This window comes from Pseudophryne corroboree, chromosome 10, assembly GCF_028390025.1.
Source record: "Pseudophryne corroboree isolate aPseCor3 chromosome 10, aPseCor3.hap2, whole genome shotgun sequence".
NCBI classification, from domain to species: domain Eukaryota; kingdom Metazoa; phylum Chordata; class Amphibia; order Anura; family Myobatrachidae; genus Pseudophryne; species Pseudophryne corroboree.
In genome coordinates, this window is record NC_086453.1 from 143,067,482 (window position 1) to 143,093,607 (window position 26,126).

Genomic DNA, 26,126 nt, shown 5'->3' on the forward strand with positions numbered 1-26,126 from the left:
GGAAGAGTACACGGATCTCCATCACTAGATGGAGATTAACTGCCCTCTGCGACGGTCGGCTTATGCATCCACACGGGTGCCGGAAGCCTCCGAATGGTGAGTCAGTGATCCGATGCTGTGTGCTAGGATGCAGGTTGGATCACTACTGAAGCAGGAGGCATCTACTTGTAATAGACACCTCCTGCTGAATTATCATACAGATCTATTGCTGCTGCTTCCAAGGAAACAGCACTGATAGCTACTCCAACCACATCTAAATTAGCTCCAATTAAGTACACTTTGTATATTAGATGTCATAGGTAGTATTGTCCCCCTGAAGCCATTGCAAAATAGCAATTACACTCAGGGGGTCATTCCGACCTGATTGCACGCTAGCTATTTTTTGCAGCTCTGCGATCAGGTCAAAACTCAGCAAAACTGCGCATGCATATACACTGCAATGCGCAGGCGTGTCGTATGGGTACAAAGCGGATCGTTGCCTGGCGATGGATTTAATGAAGAATCCATTCACACAGCCGATCGCAAGAAGATTGACAGGGTGTCAACTGACCGTTTTCAGGGAGTGGTTGGAAAAACGCAGGCGTGTCCAAGCGTTTGCAGGGCGGGTGTCTGACGTCGGCTGAAGTGATCACAGTGGCTGAGTAAGTTCAGACTTACTCAGAAACTGCACAAACTATTTTTGTACTGCTCGGCTGCACAAGCGTTCACACACTTGCAAAGCGAAAATACACTCCCCCATAGGCGCCGTCTATCTGATCGCAGCGCTGCAAAAAGTAGCTAGCGAGCGATCAACTCGGAATGACCCCCTTTGTATACTGAGCTAAATCACATTCCCACTTGAATGGATTTACAGTCTACAGGAATAATCTGACTCACCAAAAGCAATGAAATTGAAATGTAATAAAAATAAGTTCCATTTAAATTGTACAGTGCCCCTCGACTAGCACATTTTTGTTTGTAGCTCCATTAAAAAATCAGCAAGTGCAGGCCAAGATGGGGCCTTGCGGGTAATTAAATGGATCCTTATAAATTCAATTCTGTCCTTTACAACTTAAATAGGAGGTGATGTTGATTATTTCCACCATTTTGCAGTCATAAACATTGGTGCAGGTACCTGAAATGGTAATTTATCAGAAGATAAGGATTTCAGGACAAGTTCACTGAATAATGAATATTATGACATTTGCCTCCATGATCATTGTCATCATTACTGAGGTAAAGTGGAGGGATAAATATTACATTACTGCTGGGCTAGCCCCATGCTCTCCTCAGTGGCTTGCCGCCGGACTGACACACACTGGTTGTGGACTCCATTCGGATTCAGGAGGCAGCTTCTGCACATGCAAAAAAGCTTTCTAAGAAGCAAAAGTAAAATGGCCGAGGGGTAGCTGCTGCACATGCCCTGCTGCTGCAGCAGCTCCTCCTTTGGGCCTTTGCGGAGCTTGTGAGTCACAGCAGACAGCAACACGGAAAGAGGTGGAGCTGGCCAGATCAGGCAGAAGATAAAGCAGGCAGCAGGGGGTGGATGGCAGTGTATCATCAAAAAACACAGCAGCTGAGTAAGTGGCTGTCAGTGGTTGCAGCAGGTCAATTCACCAACCATCCAACATAGGCGTGAGTACATGCACTCACGTAACTCACCACCTTTCCCTCACACAAGTCTTGTAGTCTCCTACAAGTGTGATGTGCTTGAGTTCCCGGTCACACACAACACCATCGCATTAGCTGAATACTCCACACCTCAATTGGTGACAGCGGTATGTGTGAGTAGGGATGGTCATCGGTGGCTTATCTATCGATGGTACCTTTGATGGATAACCTCGATGGTGGGAAACCATCTGTAAGGGAACCATCGTTGGTTAACCCCTACTTTAGTATTGAGCGAGCCACAGGCCAATCAGGTTCCAGGGGTGTGGTTTCATGGGTGTGGGGGGCGGAGCTATGCTCCATGTCCAAACGCCTACTTTAATAAAAAAATATTTGGTTATGCCATGCCATCGATGGAGTGAAACCATCTGGTTCTCCCCCATCGATAGCAAAAGTATTCTACATCGGGCCAAAACCATAGATGAGTAGGAATCATCAATGGTTGATGGTCATCCCTATGTGTGAGAGCCGTGATGTATTGAGGGAAAATAATCCCTAAATTGCTGAGGTTGATGACTGGTTATTATGATTCCCATTTGACAAATGGATTATACAGTACAATTACGGTTATGAGACAGTTTGCTAGAAGCTGTAATTTGCCGTCAACAAAACACATTTATTCTATTTTTAAAACTTTTATTACTTCATTATCACCACCCAGGTGTGGGAGGACCTTTTGTTCTATCAGCACAGGGCATGTTTTTCCAAGAGGGAGGTGCCATATATTTCTTTTGCAGGACTGATCCCTCTAGGGCAGGGGTGGTCAAAGCGTCTATCGCGATCGACTGGTAGATTGCAGACATTCGACCAGCCGATCGTGATGGACATCCAGCAGCCAGCGGCAGCCAATAAGAATAAGGGTGCATCTCGTTGGCTGTTGCACTGAAATCACTGCAGGCTGAAGCTGCATTGTCATGTTTATGCCTGTGGTCAAGTGTCAGTCTCCTGTGGGGAGCTGGGACAATTTAATGTATCTTTTATTTTTTTTCTGCGGGGAGCAGTGTTTTGTTGTGGTGTGTCACGGTTGTGTAGCCAGAGTTACCTGCTATTCTGAGTCACACGTATGCATTATGGATACCAAATTGAGTAAAATCTCCTACATCTAGCATGGAGTTGGTGTAAACGTTGATGGTATTGATAATTACTACTGTACTTTTGCAGATAGAAGCGTGAGGGTAACATAGATGTATAGAATGTGGATATTGTTACATTATCATTATTGTGCCATTCCAATTGCAGTAGGTGATCACAGCTGTGTGTGACTCAGGTCCGTGTGTCTAAACTGTTCATTTCTATACTGTTCCTTGTCTGTGAGATAAACATTGGAACATTGGGGCAGATGTATTAACCTGGAGAAGGCATAAGGAAGTGATAAACCAGTGATATGTGCAAGGTGATAAAGGCACCAGCCAATCAGCTCCAATATGTAAATTAACAGTTAGGATCTGATTGGCTGGTGTCTTTATCACCTTGCACATATCATTGGTTTATCCATTCCTTATGCCTTCTCCAGGTTAATACATCTGCCCCAGTGTCCGATAATCCTATTACATACACTTCTGTATTTCATTTCTTTGTCCCATCTGTTCTAGATTTATTACCAAGTTATTGTAACAATGCAGGACCTACTGAAAATAGACCAGTCCTCAAATGGCTTTGTTACTCCTGGCCTTTTCTGACCTGAAAAGCAGAAATAATATTTTGTTGCTGCTTAATGTAACATTCTTCATTACTGGAACAACAATAAAGTCTTATCCCAAATGCCAGCTAAATATCATAAGAGGAGAGATATTGAGAGGCTTACAGATGACACACACATATAGATTTGTCTGGCAGTCATCCAATGCACAACATACTGTACTTTTACAGGAACCTTTCATTACTGGATCAGCAAAATGCAACAGACATTTCTTTTTAATGGATAATTACATTGTTGATGAGCTTAAATTGATACCAGTAATATAGAGTTATTAAAAATACTTGAGCTTTTACATTGTTGTTGAGTCACCATCAGCGCTGTTCTAAAAGATGGTACAGAGTGCAGGTAGTTTATGGCCCAGGTGGCAGCAAATTGTGTCTCCCCTTTTATGTCACCCTATCCCTGCACTTACTGTAGCGACACCACCACACATCCGCAAAATTCCATACATGATTGTTAAGCTCTGAGCTACACCTTTCCACATGTGCAGTAATGTAGGAACCAGCGATCATACGTTGGATCAGTGACCACGGTTACCACTAAAGAATAATGCTGCTAGACAATTTTTGATCTTGAGTCTACCTCTCCTCAACCACTTGCCTGGCGTTGTCGCATTGTTTGCGACCATACTAGACTGTGCATTATCTTACCTGGACGCAAACAATGCAACCAATAATCTTCTAGCAACCGCCAACCACAGAGGAGACTCCCAGCCCATCTGCATCCCTGCATTCTCCTCCAGTGTTTGCTGTGCTGCCGTTCACTGTTGATCAGTCAGCACAGCAGGACCCTCCACCCTACGGCTGAACTGAGGAGCAGCCGCCCTGTAAATGTAAATCATTCCCCCCTGCTCAGGTCTCGATATTCCGATCGTCCGATTGTGAGGGATGCGATGTTTCAATATTTGAAAAAAATTATATTTTAGAAATGTTTTTTAAAAATTGAATCAAATTTTTTTGATAAGTTTTAAAGGGTTGGGTATGTTTGACCGGCAGTAATGAGACCGCCGGCCACAATACCGATAGTGGGATCCTGGCATTTAGATGCCCGGCGGGGGCGAGCACAATGAAGCCCCTTGTGGGCTCGGTGGCGAGCTGCGCTTGCCACAGGTTCTATTCCCACTCTATGGGTGTCGTGTACACCCGCGAGTAGGAATAGTCCCTGTTGGTCGGCATACCGACCGTTGGGATAGTGAGCGTACAGGATGTAGGTGCCGGTACTGTGACCGGCAGTCTCCTGACCGCTGGTCACATAACTACATCCCGTTTTAAATATATGTTTTTGACCGAATTCAAGCATACAAAAAGACCATTTCTAAGATTATTTTTTTTGGGGTGGGGGAATTATGGGTCTTATGTATACAATTCATTGGTCTGTTTGTTTGTTTGTTTGTTTGTTTGTCTGTCTGTCCAGTCATGCAATTGGACACCCTTGCACCAATTGGGATGAATGAACATGAGGTGGTCCAGTTGGATCCTGGAGATACATAACAACTAGGCTTACAGCAATATATCTCTGTGACACCATTCAGCTTAGCACAAAATAGATTTCTTTTTAGAATACTCTGACATATGATTGTATTTTTAATTTATAGGCACAACATCGGACAGAATGTCTGACACAGAAGAAGTGGATTACGAGTAAGTTCTAATCTACATTTTATGACATGTTGTGACGATAATATTGATGTCATGTTTATTTAAATCACTTTGCTGATAAAAAGAAGGCCTGATTTAAATAATGGCAACAATGGTAGGGGGAGGGATGTAGCAAACCTTTAAGAGAGAGATAAAGTGGAGAGAGATAAAGTACCAGCAATTAGCTGCTGTCACTTTTCAATCACAGCCTGTAAAGTGATAGCAAGAAGCTGATTGGTTGGTACTTTATTTCTCTCCACTTTATCTCTCGCCAAACTTTGATACATCTTTCCCTCTTTCAGTCTGTCTGGCTGATATTGAAGCTCATGACCATATTATTATAATCCTATAACTACATGATACAAAGACAAATTAGTATACTAAATCTACCCAACATGACATGACAAGTGGACTATACAGTATATGTAATATACTATGTATACTACATATACTACATATACTACTATACAGAAATCTTGGACACGACACCTACCATCATGAACTGACCACTTACAAGGGAGTTGATCTTCTTTCTGTTATGATGCTGGTCGCAGATAGCCTAATAACAGCGTTAAATTAGGGGGGATATGCATTATGATTTTGGTCACTAGTATCTAGTTACTAAAGGTGCATACACACTGAACACTGTTACTAAAGGTGCATACACACTTTTGCCCAGTGTGTATGCTGAGTGATGATGTGAAAATCGCTGGCCGTAAAATCACATAGTGCATGCCCAGCGATTTTCACAGTAGGAGATTATAGAAAGTGGTTCACTCGGCCGGTAAAACTGGCCGATGGATGGCGGTGGCCTGCGATGATGCGGGATCAGCACTCACCGCTCACCTCCCGGCCATACACACTAGGCAATTTTGAGCTCAAAGTAGCTCAAAACGCAATAAATGAGCTACTTTGAGCTCAAAATCGCCCAGTGTGTATGCACCTTAAGTCTAGGATTGTGCATTGCCAGGAATACACCAAACCACAACTTATGAGTGTACATTCTCCTATTTGTATAGGGGCACAGTTCATTTATTATGATAACATGACCTGTCTCTGGGTGCATATTTATGTGTTCTCTAATGACACCATGAAACTTCGTTATATTAGTACTGGGTTGTTGGTATATTTTGTCTAAGGCTAAAAGCAAATCTGGAAAAAGTCAGAAGATTACTTGTTCTAGAATTTGAAGTTATCATTTGTTTTATCAATATTTTAATGTAATTAGGAGTCTATTTATCATTAGTGGGTAGAGGGCGACATTATCTATCATTATGTATTGCTGCATATTGTAAGGACACATATACAGTATATCACTGGTGAAATTACTCCTCAGCAATCATTGTTTCCCTATAATTGGCAGCCTAGGACTCCGGTGGTGCTATAGTCCATGGTATAGATAGGTAATGTCATCCTGAGATGGCGTTACTTTATAGCAAAAAGCTTGATGAATTGCTTAATTCCACTGCCCTCAAATAAATATATGGTACTGGGGTAGGTTAGCAGAATCTCTAATTTATCAGGCATTAACTCATTAATACATTGGAGGAAGTACTTTATAAGCCATTATCTGGAGAAAAGATCAATTTTTTCTAATGCTTTTCTAATCACAGTTTTAACGTATAATACACCCCATAGTGTTTTATTATTAAACAACTGTATTTTGTTTTGTTCTGTATTTTACTTGCTGTTTATATGCTTATTTGTAATTATTTGCTGTCTTTATTTCTCTTTCTATCAATCTTTACTATTGTTCCTGTTCAAACTCTTTGCTTGGTTATACCATATAGAGAGCAACAAGAAGGTAAGTCCTACTGTTTCAATCAATAAGATGACAAGAATTATTCATTAGAAAAGAAAAGGTTTTTCACAACCAACTAAATTATTCAAAAATGCCATCTATATTTTTAACAAAAGGACAAATATCCTATAGACTTCACAGATGTTGATGCTCCCCAAAGAGTAAATTAATTGCTTGAATCAATAGAAAGAGAAGAAAGTAATCTTATGAGTAGGGACACTCTTACTAAATTAAACCATACTAGATAAAAGTATATAGTGGGGGGATAAGGGTACCGGCGACTTGTGTTGTTTAGAATGCAATCACTAAAACTTACATTTATGAGCCAAAATATAAATAATAATACAAACAAGTTTTTAATAACACATAAAAGTGGAATAAGACATACATTTTTTTCTAAATATTGGTAAAAACATATAGGTCTTAGTAAAAGGTAAGGAGTTCTGACTTAACTAAAAATAGGCAAGGGGGTCAATGCAGGGAACCCAACGCGTTTCGTCACACCAGACTTCTTCAAGGGGTAGGGACAGAGTGAGATAACATGCCTATTTATACCCCTGGCATACTAGCTCAGGGGTTGTGATGTCATAATTAGTCATGTGATTCAATAAAAACGTTTAACCTAAAAGCAATCAAGGACACTCAATCAAGACATGGCCTAAGGCAATAAAGGTCACTGTGGACATGTTTACACTGAAAACGAGTGGTTCATAGGGCGCAAACACTGTTAAAAACGATCAAAACTGTAAAATTGTAATAAAGTGTGGTACTTCCGCCACACTTCCGGTGACGGAGGTAGCGCGTCACGTGACTCCGGGTACTTCCGCCCTACTTCCGGTTCGCTAGTGCGCATGCGCCGGCGGCGCTCCTCGTTCACTGCGCATGTGCCTGCAGCATCTCCTAGGTAGCAGCAGTCTATGTTCAGGTCTCAATGTGGTAAATGTCCTTCCCATTGAGTACTGCGGCAGCCATATTGTTATAGGGAAAACTTCATAGAGAATAAAGGAAATGCGGTGGCCATCTTTAAGGAGTCTTTGGGGACCCAGAAATCGTAGTTTAACGGTATCCATGACAACGGCTCCCTATAAATAAAAACAAGAAAGATATATGGTAAAATCTATGTACTGGTTTTACACACAGGTAAACATAATGGAAAATGCTAGATAAGGGGATAATATAACCTACTCGGCCACATAATAGACCTTACGATAATTACATTAACATGTGCAAACGCTGCAAAGATGTGTACCTAAAAGTGACATCTCTTATTATAGTGATGGTAAGTGGACTTACAGGTGACAATATTAGTGAGATTTACAAAAAAGGTTGTAAGATTAACCACATTGATGGTGAGGAACAGAGTAGAAAGAACCAAGAGAAGAGTTAGTAAATTAATAAATTCTTAAAAAATCATATAAATGAGTGATAATGGGAATGGTGATGGTATTTATACACAGAATAAATATTACTCCATAATTTATTTAAAAAAATCTTTTTAATTCACGTTCTTTTACTGAGACCCTACCCCACAAGTGGCGCTGCATCATCTCTTGCCATACTAGATAAAATGTTTTATTTATTTTTTATTGTAGTCTACCAATAAAGAACTAACATTAATACAGAACACGAAACAAATTGTGAATGACTAATGTGCGAAAAAGTGCAGTGATAAGCAGTAAGATTCACATGTGCAGAGCCATTTTGTTCTTTTGGCATGCGACTAACAAGCGGCAGAAATATTAAATAAAAAAGTACTAAAGACATATAGACATAAAATAATGGTTGAAAACATATAAAATGCACCAGAAATCATCTAGAGGTAAATTGTATTCCTCAATATTTATGCTGTGTATAGTTCACAGAAAATTCCACACAATGTCAACATAAAGGAGACACGTGTGGCACATAGTTTAATGTTTACTGTAACAAAGGGAATTAGGAAGATTGTGTAAGGTTGTGTTCCAAATTCTGCTGCTCACTGTGTCATGAGGCAGTGAACAGTAAGTGAGCGATAAGTACTAGCAACTGTCCTATGAAAAGAACATGACTGTAGCTAGTATGTTTTTTCAGTCCAGCTTTCAGCTGTTTTCCACAAGGCATTGAACAGTTGATGAGAGTCTAACTGGGACTTTTGCTACAGTTGAAAGGAAATAGACAAGTATAGGTTTACAGCATTGTAACAGAGACACAGTGGTAGATTTACTAAAGCTTCTAAAACATGCGAAACGTTTTGTTGACCATAGCAACCAATCAGATTCTAGCTATCATTTCTCTATTGCATTCTAGGAAATTATATACATAATCTGATAAATTGCTATGGGCAACACCACCACTTGTCTATTTCAGAAGCTATAGTAAAATCTACAGTACACACCACGGTTAAGCATTATACGTCTCTCAAAGGACCTTCCTTTTGTTCAAAGCAGCTTGTTATTCCAGGAGATACAAAACCCTTGAAAAAAAGTAATATTAATTTTCAGTCACTGAATGTAGGTAGAACAAGATATACCCTGTATTTACAGACATCATTTTGCCATTAACATTAGAAAATGTATCTTCAGTACTATGTTACACTTTATAACTTAAACATAGAAACATAGAAACATAGAATATCTAACTTACTACATATAAACAGTTTTCAAAAAATGTGTGTCTGAAAGAGGCAGAGGCACGAGACAGCTTTCCCAACTAGTGCACCTGGAAAAGTGTTTTCCACACAACAACATTAATGCACAAAAATTTAGACTACAAAGTATTAGTGATGAGCGGATTCGGTTTTACTCGGTTTTACTCGGTTTTACTCGGTTCTCAAAACGGCATCTTATTGGCTCACGGATGTCACGTGTTTTGGATAGCCAATAAGATGCCGTTTTAAGAACCGAGTAAAACCGAGTAAAACCGGGTAAAACCGAACCTCGCTCATCACTACAAAGTATGTTATTTGCTGACTGAAATTGGACATTTCAATATCATATTTACTCAAATGTATGTTGAAGTATTTTTTATCTATGTACAGTACTGATGAGATTTTTTCATTAAACATATTTTAGTTCTTAGTATAAATGTACCACTCTTCTGGAAATGATTAGTATACAGCTCTGTAATTTAACAATTTATAATCATTATGGATAAAAACAATAATTGTTTTTATGTCTTTTCTTTTCTCAACAAAAGATGAAGAACAGGAAGAAGAAGGTGAGATGAGCCTTATCAAAATAGTCATTTTCCCCCTATAGTTATACATAGGATCCAACAGAGAACATACCATCAAAGGAAAAGGAAAATATTCTGTGCTAAGGTACCGCGGATTCATCCCTGTTTTGGACAATGTAGTTGTCTTTTTATCTTTTAATTATCATGAAGTCTTCTCAAATACCACTGGCTGGTTAGTATTTGCTCTTATTGAATGGAGGCTAATTTGAGTTTCCTGAAAGAGAACTCTTTCTTAACTAAAAAATATACTTTTCTTGAAATGAAACTCTACAATAGTATATTTACTTAGACACTAAGCATACAAGGAGATTTACTTTATAGATGAAAAAAATATACTCATAACATCCACAATTATGGGGTAAATGTATTATACCTGCATGTATCATGCGGGGATAGCGCTTCCTGATTCGCCTCTTTACCAAGGCAAAGCAGGAAGCAGTAGCGCTGAGATATATTATCATCTCAGCTTCCGAAGAGGGGGAGAGAAAACTCCCCCGTCCAGCAATGCCTGCCAGTGCCCCACAGCGCATCAGCCTAGTGCTGTGTCTCTCCTCCTGGCCGACTCACTGGGCATGCGATATTATCGCAAGATCTCCTATGCAGCTCCGAGCTGGCAGGGCAACGTCACCTGCAGCTATCGAAATCGATAGCTGCAGGTGTCAGAATGGTCAGGGACACTGACAGTTCATACATTGCCCAGCATATTGGTGTCGATATAGACAGAGGCGCATAATGCCCTGATCATGTAGCACACACCACGAGAGTCATATTGTTCATGAGGGAGAAGCGGTATCATTGCACATAACGTGCCTGATACCGTTTCTCCCCCATAATGGAGGACCATACATCTACCCCTAAGTTTGGACTTTCCAAAACTAGGGGGGAAATTAAATTAGCCCCGATAATTTTGGGGGCAATTTTTTTTCTGGGCAGTTCAATTAGAGCCTTTTTTTTTGAACCTCACAAATTATCTGTTTTTGGGTAAAAACACATAGGGCAGTATTCAAATGATATATCACGACCATATATCATGCCCATATATCTCCTTTCTAAAGTGATCCCCATTATCGCAGGGTAGTGAGCTGAAATGATTATACCAAACCCGTCAGCAGAAACGGAACGGGTGTGGAAGGGGGTGAAAATAACTGAATACAGCCCATAGAATCCAGAGTAAGTTCATAGACCCACTGCTACCTTCCCAAAAACATGCTAAATTCCTGGGGGGTGGGAGTGGGGGTCGATCAGAACCTGATGAGGTCTCCCCCCCCCCCCCCCCCCCCAAGAAAAAAAAATCCCCAAAAATAACTGGCCGGGCTGACTTCGGTGCTAATAGGATAGCCCCAGGGGCACAATTAGCCAGCGGTAAATTACCGCTTCTAGTTGAATATTCCCCTAAGTATGTTTGAGAAAAGAAGGGTATTTTATATGCACATCTTATAATTTATCAGTAAAATTGACCACGCATATTTATATCTAACAATTCTGTCTAAGTGTACACATTTGGATCCAAATTATACAGATCTTACTTCTGGCCAGAACCTGTTTTGCCCCACTAGCCAATGACTACACATGCCTTGAGAATGAGATAGAGGTCAAAGACTGCATTAATTCAAACCAAAATGGCTTTGTCGATTGGTTGCGGGAACACATGTAGCACTATTAGACACATTTGGTCTATATTGTCTAGACTCCAAATTGGCCAATGAAATGAGTACATGTGTGGCCAACTTAAGCGGGTATTGAAGAACACTGCAGGGCCTGACATTTCTATTAGTGGTGGAAGAGAGCACTTACAGGGTATGTAGTCAGAATGTCCACATTCAAAATATCAACATCATAATGTCATCATGGTCAGAACATCGACATTGAAAATGTGGAGTTGTTCAAAATGTTGACATTCTGAATGTTGACATTTGAAATGTTGACACATGAAGCTAAGGGTTAACCTTAAATTAGGGTTAAGATGCGGGTTAAGCTTCAGTTAGGTTTAGGCTTAGGTTAAAATATGAGTGTCGGCATCCTGACTCTTGACATTCGTAATATCGACATATTAAACAGTCCAACATTCTATCCGTGTTGATATTATGAATGTTGACATTCTGTTGATATTTTGGTGTTGACATTACATACTAAACCCATTTTAGAGATGTATATAATAAGGTTATGTGCAACATTTCATTTTTCAACTCTTTTATAGACACTTTTTCATATACTGTATTTGTGAATATTACAAAATACATTTGAACTTTGGATAAGTTAGTATTTTACATTCAGTGTTCCTTTTAAAAGGAGATGTGACTGTCCATGTAATGTTTTTGTTTAGTTGATTATACTTACTTAATCGTTAGCTAAAAGGGGAATTACAGTACAGACACAGAGATAAAGGTTGTAGGTCCCCCAGGTAGTTAGATGGTCTCTACAAAGGGAGGTCTATTGGCCAAGCAGCTTGAGAAACATGTAACGTGGTGTAATGATGCGTAAGGGAAGACAGCAGCTGATTTGGTATTGTAGACCACACCTAATCTCTGGCTTCCTTCTCTTACTCAATAGTATCTGCCAAAAGTGAAAATGCTGTAATACTGCTGTCTGTCAGCGAAAACCATCAGCCAACTACAATCTGAACCAGTTCATTTGAGCTTGCCCCATGTCTAAAAAATAATCCTCCAGACCTGTTAAGTAGATGATAAATGGCATGGTATCTGGAATACCTTGAAGCCTGTGTGGTGTGTCTTCCCAGCCCTCTTCCAGGACTCTGGATGTCCAGATTACACAAATCTTACTTATGCCAGAACCTATTTTGACCCATCAGTCAATCGCCACATATGCACTGAGAATGAGATAGAGGTCAAAGGCTTATCATATGTTCATCTTGCATTAATTCAAACCAAAATGGCTTTGTCGATTGGTTGAGGGAACACATGCAGGAATCTTGGACCAATTTGGTCTATATTGTCCAGACTCCAAATTGGCCAATGAAATGAGTACATGTGTGGCCAGCTTAGAGATGTATATAATAAGTTTATATGCAACACTTACATTCTCAACTCTTGGTAGGGACACTTTCTCATACTGTATACTGCATTTGTGAATATTAAAAATTACTTTTGAACTTTGGATAAGTTAGTATTGCATTCAGTGTTCCTTTCAAAAAGGAGATGTGACTGTCCATGTAATGTTTTTGTTTAGTTGATTATACTTAATCATTAGCTAAAAGGGGAATTACAGACACGGAGATAAATGTTGTAGTTTCCCCAGGCAGTTAGATGGCCTCTACAAAGAGAGATCTATTGGCCAAGCAGCCTGACAAACATGTAACGTGGTGAAATGGTGCATAAGGGAAGACAGCAGCTATCTCTGGCTACCTTCTTGTACTCAATAGTATCTGCCAAAAGTGAAAATGCTGTAATACTGCTGTCTGTCAAAGAAAACCATCAGCCAACTACAATCTGAACCAGTTAATTAGAGCTTGCCCCAAGTCTAAGAAATTATCCTCCAGACCTGTTAAGTAGATGATAAATAGCACGGTATCTGGAATACATTGAAGCCTGTGTGGTGTGTCTTCCAAGCTCTCTGCCAGGACTCTGTATTACCCTAATGCTTTAGCTGCTGTTTTCCTGATCTTCCTGTGTTTACTGTTCCTTCCTGTCTTTTCCTTGTGCTCTGCAGTGGCTGAGGAGCCTGAGCCAGAGGAGGCACCAGGTATTAATGCTTTGCTTTTATATTTCTTCATATAGTTATTTGGTTGATACCATTGAACTAATAGAGGCAGAATAGGGACACTATTTATTTTCACTTTCTTCATCCAATAAGAGAACCCTATTTGGGTATCTGGAAAATCCAAAGTGAAATCCTCGGTAAATGATTACATATCTTTGTACCTGTTGCAGAATAAAACATGTAATCTATATATAAATCCACTAAAGTCTGCCCCAGGCATGTGTCCCCTACAAAAACTCCCACTGGAGTGAACAACAGGACAGACCTTTACTAGACAGGACGAAGGAACCATCAGGAATGGGGTAAATATACATCCATGGGAGGGAAGGGGCAGGACAGAGCTAGGAGCAGAAATGGGGCAATGCAGTGGGTAGCCCGAGGTGACCCAATATATTCCGGGTACCTTTTCTACTACTAATTAATTTTATATCTATCTGCCTATACACTGTACCCATGTCCTGTATTCTTAAAGTGGGTTTGACTAGGGCAGAACACTTTTTGTTATCATTCTTCATGTCCTGCTAGAAAGTGTACACCCAGGTTTGACAGACCGAGCAACCGTAGCCCTGCAGAACAGAGTAGACTATATGTGACCTATCCACTTTTAGTTTGATGTTGATGAACATGAACACTGGGGTGCATATAACGAGTGGCATTGTTATTATGTGAGGAGAGGAACAGAGGCAACAGAACACAGTAGTAATGCGAGACTGTGGACAAACCGGATTGTGGTGTCAACCTAACCTCTATATGACACAAAGTTCACACATCCAACTTGTTACATACTGAAAGATCATTACAATAGGTTAGCCTTCATTGTTTTTCCTTAGGAAATGAAAGTATCATTGTGCACTTCCTAGCAGAGGGTTGGTTTTCCTGACTGCTAAATATAGTTACTAATGTATTACTTACACACGCTTTGTTTTGACTTTTTATAGTCTGCATCTTCTTTCCGTTAAACAGTACCAACTAGTATTTTATTAAAAAATCACCTCCATTATAAATTGCACCAAAATAGTTAAAGCAACAGAATAGCAACATAGTACTGTTGGTCTAAAATGAACTATAAGTTTAGAGATAACAAATAGTTTGTGCACATGATATTATATGAAGTTATATTAGCAAAAGAATCCACAAAAGAACACACATGTGAGCTTTGATTCCATAAAGGACTGCAGATTATAGACCAGATGCGCCCAGGCTTACACTGCACACGCATTGAGGAGACAGGACAGCCTTACACAATTATTACATAAAACATCATGGATCAACATGTGCACAAGTTGAGTAAATGCTAGGCCGTTAGCAGTCAGATTAAGGACCACATGGACACTGGGGCTGTAAAGGTTTGTAGTCCTATTGTGAGAAGTGAAGGTGCTGTGACCAGTGCTGTGTGGGTGTCGCCAGTGACATGTGGGCGTGTATACTTTCTATACTACCAGCCGCAAAGTTTCTCTTCATACATAAAAGTTGAAAAGTCTAAAAATATTGTGAGGAAATATAAATACAAATTTTAATACTCATGATTTATGGCAGTACATGGAGCCAGTGGGCGGCTGGTTATAATCAGGTCTTCATGATGGCACTTTTTTATGTGGAGGCCTGGATTTGTAGTCCCATCTGCCCCACTGTTTGTCTGGCCCTGGCTTTGAGGTATTTATCACTGCACTTACTTTACGAGGAAAAGAAAAACTACTTAAAGTCAGAAGAGCAGGGGCAAATGCAGAATTTCAGGAAGGTGGTTTTGAAATGCAGTCCACGATCTCCCACTCTGCTGAACATTGGAGCAAGCTAGGGAGTCTGGGGGAGCGGTAAAAGAACCTGATACCGACCCTGGACATTAATGTACACATTGGTCTTTCTCTTACGTCCTAGAGGATACTATAGTGTATAAAAAATAGAATTTTAATTATCTACCAGTAAATCCTTTTCTCGTAGTCCGTATAGGATACTGGGAATCCATTTAGTACCATGGGGTATAGATGGGTCCACTAGGAGCCACGGGCACTTTAAGAATTTGATAGTGTGGGCTGGCTCCTCCCTCTATGCCCCTCCTACCAGACTCAGTTTAGAAAATGTGCCCGGAGGAGCCGGTCACGCTTATGGAAGCTCCTGAAGAGTTTTCTACATTTTATTTCTGTTTGTTTTTTTTCAGGCAGGACTGGTTGGCACCAGCCTGCCTGCTTCGTGGGACTTAGCGGGGAAAATGGCCCAACCTCTTGAAGGGTTAATGGTCCCATTCTCCGTTGACAGGACACTAGCTCATGAGGGAACTATTCACAAGCCCCACCACGGCGAGCGTACATTCCCGCAGCACGCCGCCACCCCTAATAGTGCCAGAAAAGTGAAGAGTGGTGAGTACTAAGCCCGCGTTCCGGTTAGCGGGTCGCCGGCCATTATGGTGGCATGAGGGTACAGAGACGCACGGCTTCTACATGGGGCAGCTGAGTCTCCAGACTCAGTACACAGTGCAGACACACAGCTTCTGAGGGGGCGAACTGAGTCTAAGTACACTATATGTGTACACAGTATGCACACTGGCATCACAGACTTAAAAGGCCACTATAAAAAAGCTGGAAGACGGCGCGCCATTGAAGGAGCGGGGCTTCACTATGAGGGAATTCAGCAGCTCACCGGCGCCATTTTCCCTCTGCAGTGGACACAGACACTGACTGGCAGAGATGCGCAGCTACTCCGGAGTGACTCCAGATTACCTTAGCGGTACCAGCGGGTCATAGCGGGGAGGAGCGAGTATTAGTGTACTAAGTCCCCTTTCTGGGTACTTAGTCTGCGACCCGGCTAAGCTTGGTATTAGCGGTAAGGACGCTGTGTGTGCTGGCTCCACACCATCTCTGTGTCTCCCTGGAAGGGCTCTTTGTGGGTTAATTGTGCATTTAACCTTTTCCTGTGTGTGTGTGTGTGTGTGTGTGTGTGTGTGTGTGTGTGTGTGTGCTGTCACAATTACAATATGTCAGGCAAAGAGTGTGTTTCATGTAAGGCAGAGTGTTCCTCTTCTCTAGGGGGTTCACTACTGTGTACTCAGTGTAGTGCACCTTGCCAGGCTAGCGGGGCTGAGCCAGCATGGCTGGACTCCATTAAGGGAATGATTTCCAATATTTCTACTAAATTGTCCTGCAATGAGAAAGAGACGCAATACTTAAGACAGTCTATGGATGAGTTTATGAAAAGAGACTCAGTTCCCAAACCAGCATCTCAGACCCCTGCCATTTGTCCGCAAAAACGTACTTTGGCCCATATCCTGCAGTCTGACTTTGATGATGAAGGGTCAGACATGGAGAAGGGGGAGGTGGACTCAGAGGTGAGGGAGGCTACTCTGTCACAGAGAATAGAGGCTCTCATAGAAGCTTTCAGAGACGTCCTACAAATCCCTGATAAGGTAACAGAGGAGTATGAGGAACTGAATAACCTGTTTGAAGAACCGTGGGTTAATCCTGATAGGAAATTTCAAATCCCTAAGAGGTTACTCTCATCCTTTCCTTTTCCTCCTGAGGATAGGAAAAAATGGGAAAATCTACCAATAGTGGATGCATTAGTATCCAGGCTGTCACGAAAAATAGTACTGCCTGTCCCGGGTGCAGCCTCCCTGAAAGACACGGCTGATCATAGAATTCAGACCACACTCAAATCCTTGAATACAGCTGCAGGGGTGGCCCAGAGACCCACTATAGCATGTGGGTGGATTACTAAAGCCATTGCTAAATGGTCGGGTAACCTAATTGATGGGTTAGATTCCTTATCTCGGGAGGAGATTGTTTTACTCCTGCAACATATACAAAACTCTGCAAACTTTATGGTGGACTGGAAGCCATAAAAGAAATAGGCTTGCTTAATGCACGCACCACTGCTATGGCAGTGTCAGCATGCAGGGGCTTAGAACTACGCCAGTGGACTGCTGATGTGTACTCCAGGAAAGGCGTGGAAGGCCTACCATTCACAGGAGAGGCCTTATTTGGAGATGAACTAGACAAATGGATCTCCAAAGCTACTGCGGGTAAGTCCACATATCTTCCTTCTGTATTTCCCTCAGCCAGGAAGGCTTACACAGCTTCCAATTTACAGTCCTTTTGGACGACCAAGTATAAGGACAAAACCAGAGGTTCTTCTACAGCCTTCAGGGGCGCTAGAGGTAAACTACACAAACCAGCAACTGCTGGTTCTCAGGAGCAGAGCTCAAGCTCTGTTTCCTCAAAGCCTTCAGTATGATGGTGGAACGCGATGCCTGGAAGACTGGCAGGTGGGAGCATGGCTAAAATTCTTCAGTCACATCTGGACAAGTTCGTGCCATGATCCCTGGGTCATGGATCTTATTTCCCAGGGCTACAGACTGGAGTTCCAGGAGCTTCCACCTCAGATATTCTTCAAATCAGGCTTACCAGTTTCACAAGAGGCAAGTATAACTTTACAAGATGCCATTCAAAAACTGGTACAGACTCAGGTCATTGTTCCAGTTCCACCTCATCTGCAAATCAAGGGGTATTATTCCAACTTGTTTGTAGTTCTGAAACCGGACGGTTCGGTAAGACCGATTTTGAACCTCAAGTCGTTGAACCCGTACTTACGAGTGTTCAAATTCAAGATGGAGTCTCTGAGAGCGGTGATCTCAGGTCTGGAGGAGAGGGAATTCCTAGTGTCTCTGGATATCAAGGATGCGTACCTTCACATTCCGATCTGGCCGCCTCACCAGGCGTATCTACGGTTTCCACTGCAGGACTGTCACTACCAGTTCCAGGCCCTGCCATTTGGTCTTTCCACAGCACCGAGGGTGTTCACCAAAGTGATGGCACAGATGATGTTTCTACTCTGCAAACAGGGAGTGAACATAATTCCGTACCTGGATGATCTTCTGATAAAGGCACCGTCCAGGGAGCGGTTGTTGGACAGCATTCGCCTCTCAGACGGTTTACTTCTGGATCACGGGTGGATTCTGAACTTACCAAAATCTCACCTGGAACCGACGCAAAGGCTTCCTTTCGTGGGAATGATACTTGACATGGAGTCTCAGAAAGTGTTTCTTCCCTTGGAAAAGGCAATGGTAATCCTGTCAATGGTTCGGGCTGTCCTGAAGCCAACCCGGATATCGGTGCTTCTGTGCATTCACCTTCTGTGGAAAATGGTGGCATGTTATGAGGCAATTTAGTATGGAAGGTTTCATGCAAGGCCCTTCCAGCTCGATCTGTTGGACAAATGGTCCGGATTGCATCTTCATATGCACCTGAGGATCCTTCTGTTGCCAAAAGCCAGGATCTCTCTTCTGTGGTGGCTACAGATTTCTCACCTATTCGAGGGTCGATGGTTCGGGATTCAGAATTGGATTCTGCTAACCACAGAAGCAAGCCTCAGAGGTTGGGGAGCAGTCACCCAGGGGTTGCAGCTTCAAGGAAGATGGTCATCCTTCCAATCAACATCCTGGAACTCATTGCTATATACAACACCCTTCTGCAAGCCATATATCTTCTTCTGAATCAGGCCATTCAGGTCCAGTTGGACAATGAAACGGCGGTGACATACATAAACCGACACTGCGGAACGAAAAGCAGAGCCGCAATGTCAGAGGTGTCAAGAATTCTTCTCTGGGCGGAAAAACACGCCGTGCCATTGTTGGCGGTCTTCATTCTGGGAGTAGACAACTGGGAAGCAGACTTCGTCAGCAGACATGACCTGCACCCGGAGAAGTGGAGCCTTCACGCGGAGGTGTTCAGGTGCTTGACACGTTGGCGGGGATATCCACAAATTGACATGATGGCCTCTCGTCTCAACAAGAAGCTCAAGTGTTATTGTTCCAGGTTGAGAGACCCACAGGCAGTGGCGGTAGATACTCTGACAACTCCATGGGTCTACAAGATGGTGTACGAGTTTCATCCACTTCCTCTGATCCCAAGAATTCTAAAAAGGATGAAAAGGGAAAAGGTTCAAGCAATACTCATTGCTCCGGACTGGCCAAGAAGGGCCTGGTACGCAGACCTTCTGGAGATGCTCCTCGAAGATCCGTGGCCTCTGCCTCTTCACGAGTATCTTCTGCAACAAGGCCCGTTCGTTTAACAAGACTTACCGCGGCTACGTTTAACGGCATGGAAGGCTGATTCTAACTTATACCCCTTTCACACAGCCATAAATTTCCCGGGTTAAAACACATGAACGCGCATCAACCCGGGAAATTTCTTGGTGTGAAAGGGTACAGGGACAAAAACCCTGGATTTCTGTCCCCGCATTTCAACCCTGCAATCGACCAGGGTTGGTCCCGGGATCGTCCCTGGAACCTGGACAGTGTGAATGGTGCAGGGACATGTCCCACCTTCCCGGGTTGCCTCTGCTGATGCTGATTGGCTATTCAGGGCACTTCCTGGTCTTGTGGTTTTTCTGAGACGCCCATTTTCAGAAAATGCAGGGCCATCCCGGGTTCAGTATGAAAGGTGCAGACCCGGGATGTCTCGGCAAAAAATGCTGGTGTGAAAGGTGCCAACCCGGGAATGTCCCTGCATGAGCCCGTGGCAGAATTCCCGGGTTTTGTCCCTGCATTTCTGGTGTGAAAGGGGTATAAGAGAGGGATTCCTGATAAGGTCATCCCGACTATGATCCAAGCCAGGAAAGGGGTAACGTCTAAACATTACCACCATATTTGGAAGAAGTACGTCTCTTGGAGTGAGAACAGACAATATTCTGCTGTGGAATTTCATCTGGGACGTTTCCTGTTTTTTTCTGCAGCCTGCTTTGGATGTGGGCCTACGTCTGGGCTCCATAAAAGTACAGATTTCGGCCTTGTAGATTTTCTTCCAGAAACAATTGGCTTCTCTCTCCCTGAGGTCCAGACGTTCTTGAAAGGTGTTTTGCATATCCAGCCTCCCTTTGTGCCTCCTACGGCACCTTAGGATCTCAATTTGGTGTTGCAGTTCCTCCAATCGGACTGGTTTGAACTGTTACAGGTGGTAGACGTGATAAAGCTAAATATTTATCTTATATAATACCCTTTATGAGGTCTAAGAACACTGTACGCTATCTACGTATGAAGTACCGTAAGGGTACGCTCGTTGCGTAACAATCGCTTAGCCGTAGTCGAGACGCTCAAGCGTCACGTTCGCTCACGGCCAAGAGATCACAGGCAGGCACGCTATTGGCTGCTGACTAACTTAATGATTCGCTATAGCGTAGCGGACGCTCGGGACCACGAGGAGATCACCAGCGGCGCTGATGCTCACAATGTTAAACCTTTGTATCTAAACTATAAACAGTGTATTGTGCAGTAAAACCTTAGTGTAATGATAGAGTGTAAATGCAACACAGTATAACCTTATTACCTTTAAAGCTGTTCTAGCGTCACCGACGCTCTGTGAATACTTAACACTATAAGAAATACACAGATACCGTGCTCAGGGTCCAACGCCTAATATATATATATTATGAATGATATACTTGCAAAAGAATTAATACAAATACAAATCATACACTACAATATAACATAGACTACCTAACCAGATAACTACACAGGAAATACAATACAATTACTATTTAAGGGAAAATAAGAGAGAAAGAGGAGAAGAGAGAGAGAGAGAGAGAGAGAGAAATTGGCCCACAATAACAAGAAGATCAATATAGTCGCGGAGAAACACTTACGCACAAAGGAAACGATCGCATGCGCCTCGATATCCAGCTCCCGATTATCAGCAATGAGAACCGTTGAAGAGAGTGAACTGGATATGGTCGGCCTGCCTATTTATGCCCCACACACAATACAATTCAATGGTCCCTACAATCTCATTGTTCATTGGACACAGGAATTCGGCTTCGCATTATAACAAAAGGTCATAGGTTGATTCATACAGGTGGGCTGTGACTGCTTCCAACTGTTCAGGTGGGTGGGATACTGGGTTTCCCGCCGCATGACTAAATAAGAACAAATAATAGTAAATGGACATAAACTTCTTATGTCCATAACTATTTGCACGAGCGATTAATCCGCTCCAAACCAACACCGGAATATTGCTATTTAAATACTCTTCCGATGGGTACCAAACACCACTGTATGACCCCTGTTAGACCCTTCGTACAATACAAAGAGGGATCTCTCTGTTCAGGAACATGCTATGTTAACTAAACTTTCAGAATCTATCAAAGGGACCATGATCTACAAAATACATTATATAGTGAAAATATGTAATGATTGAGTCGCACGCTACGATCACATAAACTCTACCGTAAATACGCATACCGTGCGCCTGCGGGTGCCCGCGACTGTGAGTATGCGCACGTACGGGAGAGCGTACGCATGCGCAGCACGGACCTGTGTGAGGTGCAAATATGGTAGTGTGCATAGAGATATTTTTCTGACTTTGACAGTCCACCCTTTGGCAGTCAATAATAACTGCCACCTTCTAAAACATTTCAAAAAGAGAAAAATATATGTTAGGGGTTAATACATTTCCATGGTTGGGTAAGGGAGGAGAGAGGAGAAGGTGTGAAGAGGGTATGACCTAGTGAGATAGCAGAAGCATGTGTGTATGAGTCCATGTTTGGGGGGTCATGTATCATCGTGCCGTACGTGTGGTACATCAAGCTTCGAGGTATTGCGAAGTATACATTTGAATTCCTTCTTATCCCGTGGTACGGGTCTGTGGATGGGCTGTCAAACTTTACCGAGCTCTTTTCGGCTTTGGTTGTAACAAAATGGGGGAGCACATTTTAGTTGATGATACATGAATGGGGGAGATATGTGATTGCTGATATCTGTGCCTGTATTCCCTATCGACTATGTGTGTCATTACCTGAGGGTTGTAGAAATGAAGAAAAGACATAATTACGGTAAATGCGGTGGTATTCTATGTCAGGTAAATGTACATTCGTCGATTGAGGTCTTGCTTGGTGTCTGTTGAATGCAGTCTTCTTTGTGCTTTTGCCCATAAGGTGCGAGCAAAAGCTGTCAATGTCCATAGATTTACAAAAGTGTTGGGCTAGCGTAATTTTAAAATTTCTAGGGAAACTGGGGATCCATGGCATAGTTCATCAAAAATCTGTGTATCAGGTTGTCAAAACTTCTTCTTTAATCCCTCTGTTGTCTGTATATCGGCTCATCAAATTCCTCGTCCAAGTGGGTCTTTTTACCTTGGAGGAAACGGAAAAACAGGTGAAAGAAACGGACCGTAGAAATCGCATTTTCATCACATCATTGTTTCTACATTTGGGTCATAAATCAAGTCCATTGGAATTACAGTTTCCTCACTCCTTAAACTCATTACCCTAGTACGACGATTGCACCTCATTAAAGCCTGACCGCATCTAAATATCAAACCAATCGTTATGATAACACCTAAGATACATAGGAGAAACTTCCCAACATCCATTATGACTCCTTGAGCCCAGTCTCCTAAACCAGAGAACCAATTTCGCGGGTTCAACCATGACACCCAACCAGTCAGCTCATTACCTACAGCAGCAAGAGTGAGATTGTGTCTCCTGCGAAATTCCCACTTCAGTTGGAGAATATCGTCCATCTTTTGGTCTATGACCTCGACCGGGTCCTCCGTGCTATTCGTAATATATGTGCAACATTTCACGCCGTATTGTGTTGCCAGTGTGACACAATATCCGCCTGTCACTGCTGTGAGGTAATTAAGAACCATTCTATGCTGTACCAGTTCTGTTTTATAAGCTTGAAGTTCCCTTCCAGTATACCTAAACGTGTCATCATACATTTCAGTGATATTATCTAACAAATTGGCGAGCGCAGATATGTATTTATAATTCAACACTCCTCTGGCGGTGCGAGTGATGTCTAACGCGATTAGAAACTGAATCCCGGTGGATTCATGGATCATGTCAGAGGCCGGATGCTCTGTTCTTTCTATCAGGTGCCGTTTAACTACGTGCTCGTAATGGGTGTGAGTATAAGGAGTTTGGGCAACATGGTGTATGTCTTTCATTTTGTCATGTGATACAGTCATTACTTCAGGCAGTACTTTTCCAATATAACACAATCCTTCAGAGTTTGGGGCAAGCCACTTATACGCCTTTCTCCCGCATATGAAATATGCATCATCGGGGAGAACATATGGGACGGAGTAGGACATAACCATATTACACACCTTCCATGTGAAATCTCCTAACCCTAATTCTTCCATCTGCTTAGTACACGTATCAGGTTGTACGATATGTGCACAGTATCCTGGTGATACCTCTCCAACTCTCGTAATCCTATTTCCTAAGGTATACCTATACCGGAAAGATTTTCCTCTACTGGCTATGTGGCGTATAAGCTCTGTATCTGTAGGCATTCTATCTGCTCTATGCGAAAAGGTCATGGTTTGATTACTCCATGACACTTCCCAATTTCCCGGCTTTCGGGGATTGGAGATGTTAAAACATAATAGGGACCTATCCACATGTATTGGTGGAGCTTCAAACTAGGAGGGCTGGAGATATTAAACCTCCTGTCCACCGGTCTCCCACCACTTAACTCAAGTACCTCCCCTAACGTTAAAGGAAATGGTACTAGCCCTGATTTGCTATGACCTTGAGGTACTTGAGAGCATACCCAACAATCTGTTTTATTTAACACACTACCCACTAAGGAGTGATAGTCACTCAATGGATGCCGGTCCATATGGATATTAAAACTGGATTGGCATTTCTTTATGCACCCATCCTCAATGACATTGTTACAGAGCCGACAGATACAGTTTTCTTCAGCTAACAATCCTTCACAATTCCTTCTATGGCCAATGCTATCGGATCGTTTTCTGATACTCGCCTTTGCTTGTTGGTTAAGTTGTTCTTGGAAAACTACGCCTCCATCTTTATCATCAGAACCCATTCCAGAACCTCTCTCGACCTCCATGGTACTCTCGCCGGAACAGACTGCTCTGGTCAACATCATGGTCAACAGGAAATTCCGGATCACAGTCTCTTGGGGCAAGTCCATCTTGTAGGAGGAAACGGAGAAGAATGAGAAGGGGGGAAAAAATAATTTGAGGGAGAGGGGATGGGAAGTTGGGGAAAAACAATAAAAGGGAACAGGGGATCGACAACTGCTTTTGGTCTTGTGATTTTCAATGCTCAGGTGCCGCCTCAATCCTCCTGGAACAGACACTCCAGTGATACAACCTCTACCGTCTGTTCCTTATCACGGGGCCTCTCTGGATCAGCAACCTTTTTACAGTGGGATGAATGAACCCAAGTCTCTCTCTCAGCAACCTTCAATGCTGTAGTGCTAGTCAATAAGACCTGGTATGGTCCTTCCCATCTGTCAATAAGGCAACCTGAGCGTAGAAAATTCCGTATCATTACATAATCCCCAGGTTCAATGTCATGACAATTACTATCTGGTAAATCAGGAATCACTAACTTCAGATTATCATTTTGATTCCTTAACTGTTTACTCATGTTAATCAAGTATTTTACAGTCACTTCATTGTTACACTTCAAATCATCCTGAGGGTTAATCATAACATGCGGTTGTCGACCAAACAAGATTTCAAAGGGAGACAGATTAAGAGGGGACCTGGGAGTGGTTCTGATGCTGTACAGTACAATGGGTAAAGCTTCTGGCCATGTCAATCCTGTCTCTGCCATCACTTTACTCAGTTTATTTTTAATAGTGCTGTTCACTCTTTCCACTTTCGCACTCGCCTGTGGACGGTATGGAGTGTGCAGCTTGCTATCAATTCCCATCAATTTACACATTCCTTGGAAGACATCACCTGTAAAATGGGTACCCCTATCACTTTCGATAATTCTAGGGATACCATATCTACATACAAATTCCTGCACAATTTTCTTAGCAGTAAACATAGCGGTATTTGTGGCCGCTGGAAATGCTTCGACCCAATTTGAGAAAACATCTATACAAACAAGTACATATTTCAAATTTCGACAAGGGGGTAATTGAATAAAGTCAATCTGTATTACCTGGAAAGGGCCGCCGGCAGGTGGGATATGAGATGGTTCTGTAGGTATTGCCTTTCCGATGTTCTTTCTCAGACAGGTAAGGCATGACATTGCCCTTTTACTCGCATGAGCTGAAAATCCTGGGGCACACCAATATGCTCTTACCAACTTGCACATCCCTTCCTTGCCCAGATGAGTCAGCCCGTGAGCTGCCTCAGCTAAACATGGAAGGTATGCTCTGGGGGCCACTGGTTTACCGTGTCCATCCGTCAAGAGTCCTGAGGACTCCTGACCATATCCTTTTGCCTTCCAGACTGCCTTTTCCTGTGTGGAACACAAATTTTGCATCTCACACAACTTCTGTGTGTTGATGGTATTAAATACCATCAGTTGTGTGGTGTCTGTCTGTCTGGGGGTAGCAGCTGCTAACTTAGCAGCTTCATCTGCTCGGCTGTTACCAAGTGATACTGGGTCTTGGCTATATGTGTGTGCTTTACATTTGATAACAGCCACTCTG

The 26,126-nt window shown here is 42.5% G+C and overlaps 1 protein-coding gene across 3 annotated transcripts in view; it reads left to right on the top strand.

The window, feature by feature from the left end:
• The window catches only part of TNNT1 (troponin T1, slow skeletal type), a 197,691-nt gene that overhangs the window by 13,958 nt on the left and 157,607 nt on the right, over positions 1-26,126 (top strand). For 2 of the 3 annotated variants that reach the window (XM_063942833.1, XM_063942831.1), the window contains exons 2-4: positions 4,941-4,986; positions 6,774-6,787; positions 9,959-9,979. In XM_063942833.1, the coding sequence (XP_063798903.1) occupies positions 4,958-4,986; positions 6,774-6,787; positions 9,959-9,979 (64 nt within the window). In that variant the 5' untranslated portion in view covers positions 4,941-4,957. The other variant, XM_063942834.1, reaches the window with a different exon arrangement.